We start from the raw sequence: 3,780 nt of genomic DNA on the forward strand, positions 1-3,780 counted from the left end.
CACAGTATTCATTGTCTTTTTACTTTCTGCATGGTTATTTAACAATGGGGGCGTTCAAAAAGAAATGAGGGGGTTTACAAATATCAACGTGCTACATAAAAATAACAGTAACAATGTATACGATAGAAATATTTAAAATATATTTCAAAAATGTTCAAATTTCAAAGCTAACTTATTTCCAACAAATTTTCATGGTTTCAAATGAGAGAATAACTTTTGAGACCCCCTACAAACGCGAAAAATAAGGATGTTAAATGTCTGGGTTTTCTAAAAATAACTTATAGCAGTAGAGTTCACATGAGGGATTCCATTAAAACTCTAAGCTTTGTTTAGTGTTGAATGTTGCTCGATATCAATATTTACATGTATATTTTACCCTCATATGTAAAAATCAATATTTACATCTACATGTATCGTTTGTAAATGGAATTTTCCAGCAAAACTGCTAGGGCTTCCGATTAAAAAAATTCTTCATACAAACTGAAATCAATGTTCAAATATCGTTTTCTTCTTGCTGGTATGCATTTATGAAAAGCTAAAAAAAAAAATAATAATGATTGATATCCATACTTTGGCATATTATTTTGACGCATTAAATATGTTGTTTTATTTGCAAAGAACTATATATGGTATAAGCCAAATTTGGCCCCCATAATTCGCTAAATTTAAATTGATTCAGGTACATTAATTTGTTGTGTTATTTTATAAAAGAGTTGAAATAAAATATGTTTTTCACCTATTTTTTTTATTTATATGCACTCACTGGTAGTATATGACCTCAGAAGTGACGCTTTTTTTATAATTCAATCAAAATCAGTCACTGACATTTTTCTTATCTCTTTTCGAATCGGAAATATATAGAGCGACTCTTTGAACAAGAACGAACTTTTTGTTACTTATAAGTACTGGAGAGATACATCTTTGGTGAAAATATTTTGTTTGTTCAAGCAGTCGCTCAATGTTTCCTTAAAGAAAAACTGCTTCAAAACAAGCTGTTTCATGGTAAAAATGCGAAAATGGCGGGAAAAGGTAAACTTTATGATGTCATATTTTTAAATTGTGGGCACCTAAATCAAAATGAAAATTATGAAAAAATTGTTCAAATAAATCAAAAAATTACTGTAAAATGACAATGTTCATTTAAGGGGGCCATTTTAGGCTCAAACCATATATTTTGAACGAAATTTAATTATATTGTACATGTACTAATTCTTTAAGTTAGATTAAAAGCATTTCTATTTCTAAGATAGTAAGGGTTATTTCCTTTGAGAGCTCGATGGTCGTGGCCATTTTTAGACTTTATTGATCGCCTTTAGAAGGAGAGCTCTAAATCAAATTGTATGAAAATACCCTTTAAAATTAAAATAAACGGATTTTTCATTTGTTAATAATAGTTAAAAGGTAAATACATCGTATTATAAAATGTTAGGTAGATCTGATGGTTAACTTGTTGACCACCAAGTCTCCTTAATTCTTGGTTTGTGCGGTAAAAATGGATTAAAAGTGATGTTTTATAATTGAATGAATTTGAGACGCACGACGGGGTCATGGCAATATATCATTCAGCGATATAATTCAAACCTTTTAAGGGTTCAAAGTCAGACATTGGGATTATATACATTGTACATACAAGCGTTAAATGTATTCGTTTAGGGTTTGTTCTATGCTTGCTGTGTCAGTAGTGACAAATTAAGCAAATAAGGAAATTTATACATAGCGGAGATCAGATAAAAAAGGATGTTTTTTGTTTGTCAGATATTTTCGCTCAAGTGACTGGATTCTACTATGAAAAAATTAGCTCATACAGGAATATCTTACCTAGTTCAGATCTTAATGTCGCAGAAGGACAGTTCTCCCGCATTGAGTGCGCAATGTTGTGTGTACATCAGAAGTTTTGTCAAACCATCTTCTACAAACCATTGGAGATGACATGTTCTCTTTACAAATACCCATTGACGGAGTTTACAGAAACCTTTTCTGAATCGGGGATTGAAGTTTATAAAATGGAAGGCATGTATCTTATTTGAAGCTGTTAAAAGAGTTTCTTATGTACATCTAATTTTCCTTGTCATAGTTAATTGTTCTTTAACAATTAAACATTTACTTTACAAATGTAGAACTTTGGCACATATCTGCATTGAAATACAGCAATACTATAAAGTTTGAAAAAAATAATTTATATCTTGTGCGAAGATCAAAAAAAGGGAGGGGAGGGAGTATTAAGAATGATTTTGTTTGTTGGGGGGAGGGGGGAGTTCGAGGTCTGTTTTTGGTAAATTTACACTGTGGAATTAAAAAGTTTGAATTATTCATGGTCAGATGATGTCTGGGGTCCCCTTATTCCGTCTTTTGATATTTGTGTATGCATCAAACATTACTTTCACTGATCCTGATCAATTTGGCCAATTTTGATATCGCAAAATTAATATTAAATGTATATTAGCTTAAAGAATGTGTCAGCTTGTCATCAGATTTCCAATTAGGTTATCTCTTTTCAAGGATGTTCTCGTCCTGGATTTGATGTCATTAGAGAGATAGACATGTGTGTTCAGATTTACCATACAACAAATGTCTCTTATACGTACGTCATGGAGGTGTGCAGACAAGAGGGTGCAGAACTGATATCACTAGATACTGGCCTTAAGATGAATACCCTTTCCTCCTACTTGCTTCTTCAATGTATGCATTACACAATACTGTACATTCACTCAATAAATTTCTTAATTTTTTAAACTTTAATTTGTTAAATAGCAAACGTATTCTTTTCTTTTGTCCAGTCGGAGAAGCAGTGGCTGTCTCTGTTGGACTCGACAATTCTTCGGGCTGGAAATGGGTCAATGGTAGGCCACTGGCTATTGGTCATCTGAATGTTACTAACAGGATCAACAATCATGATGGGTACAAAGATCCTTGTGACAGCAACTATTGTGGATTTTTTTCTGTTGGTATTTCTAAAGATTTAAAGATATATGATAACTGTTGCAATAACATTCAGCCCTACTTTGTGTGTTCCATACCTTTTAAGCACTGAGAACATTATTGCTGTTGTATTGCTTTGAATCATCGTCGATATCTTCTGTAGGACTTGCAGGACCTGCATTCAAGTTCTATATTTATCTTTATAGAAAATGCAGCATTGTGTGTAATGTTTTAAAACGATTTACGGGGGCATGGTCACGATTTTGATAAAAAAATATTTATCTGATTTTAATGTTTGAAATGCTTTTTTAAGGTATTTTTATTGGGTTATTGTTATAAATGTTATTTGTTGAGTTATAAGCGAGTTACAGATATTGGAGTCCATTGCTATGTAAACAACGCGTTTGTTTACATTTTGAATGTTGAAATGAAAATTCCAGTTTAAGACATAAAACGAATGTGTTAAACATAAGGAACTGTTAATTTATGCTTAAAATGAATAAAAAGAGAGACAAATTAGCTTGAAAAAGATTTTTTACTGGTGTATTGAACATAATTATGTAAACAAAAACAGGACACGAACCTTGTTTACACGACAAAGAATTCTAAGCCCTGTATCTTGCTAATTACTCTACGAATGACTCTCAAATTTCATTTGATCATTAGAAATGCATTCCTAAAGCATTGTAAATAATAAAAATTAAAAAAATAGAATTTGACAAAAAATCGTGACCGTGCCCCTTTAACTTTTGGTTCTATATGGTGGTTTCTTAGATGAAAATAATTGATCATTTTTTTCATAGTTACATTTTTGCATGACTTCAATAAACACTAACTAATTAGCAAGGTATTATTTAAACT

The 3,780-nt window shown here is 31.4% G+C and overlaps 1 protein-coding gene across 1 annotated transcript; it reads left to right on the forward strand.

Annotated features, from left to right (window-relative positions):
- Positions 1-1,016: 1,016 nt before the first annotated feature.
- Positions 1,017-3,168, forward strand: LOC128192631 (uncharacterized). Its single transcript, XM_052865473.1, has 4 exons — positions 1,017-1,029; positions 1,756-2,010; positions 2,500-2,679; positions 2,778-3,168. Exons 1-4 carry the CDS (start codon positions 1,017-1,019, stop codon positions 3,029-3,031), a joined length of 702 nt encoding a protein of 233 aa, XP_052721433.1. The 3' UTR covers positions 3,032-3,168.
- Positions 3,169-3,780: the final 612 nt, after the last annotated feature.

The sequence above is a fragment of the Crassostrea angulata genome, chromosome 1 (assembly GCF_025612915.1).
Source record: "Crassostrea angulata isolate pt1a10 chromosome 1, ASM2561291v2, whole genome shotgun sequence".
Taxonomy (NCBI): domain Eukaryota; kingdom Metazoa; phylum Mollusca; class Bivalvia; order Ostreida; family Ostreidae; genus Magallana; species Magallana angulata.

Bases quoted from the DNA above. Each gene is read 5' to 3' on its own strand.
- LOC128192631 (XM_052865473.1), top strand. The intron at 2,011-2,499 runs GCATGTATCTTA...TCTCTTTTCAAG, and splicing joins TGAAGTTTATAAAATGGAAG to GATGTTCTCGTCCTGGATTT. The intron at 2,680-2,777 runs GTATGCATTACA...TCTTTTGTCCAG, and splicing joins CTCCTACTTGCTTCTTCAAT to TCGGAGAAGCAGTGGCTGTC.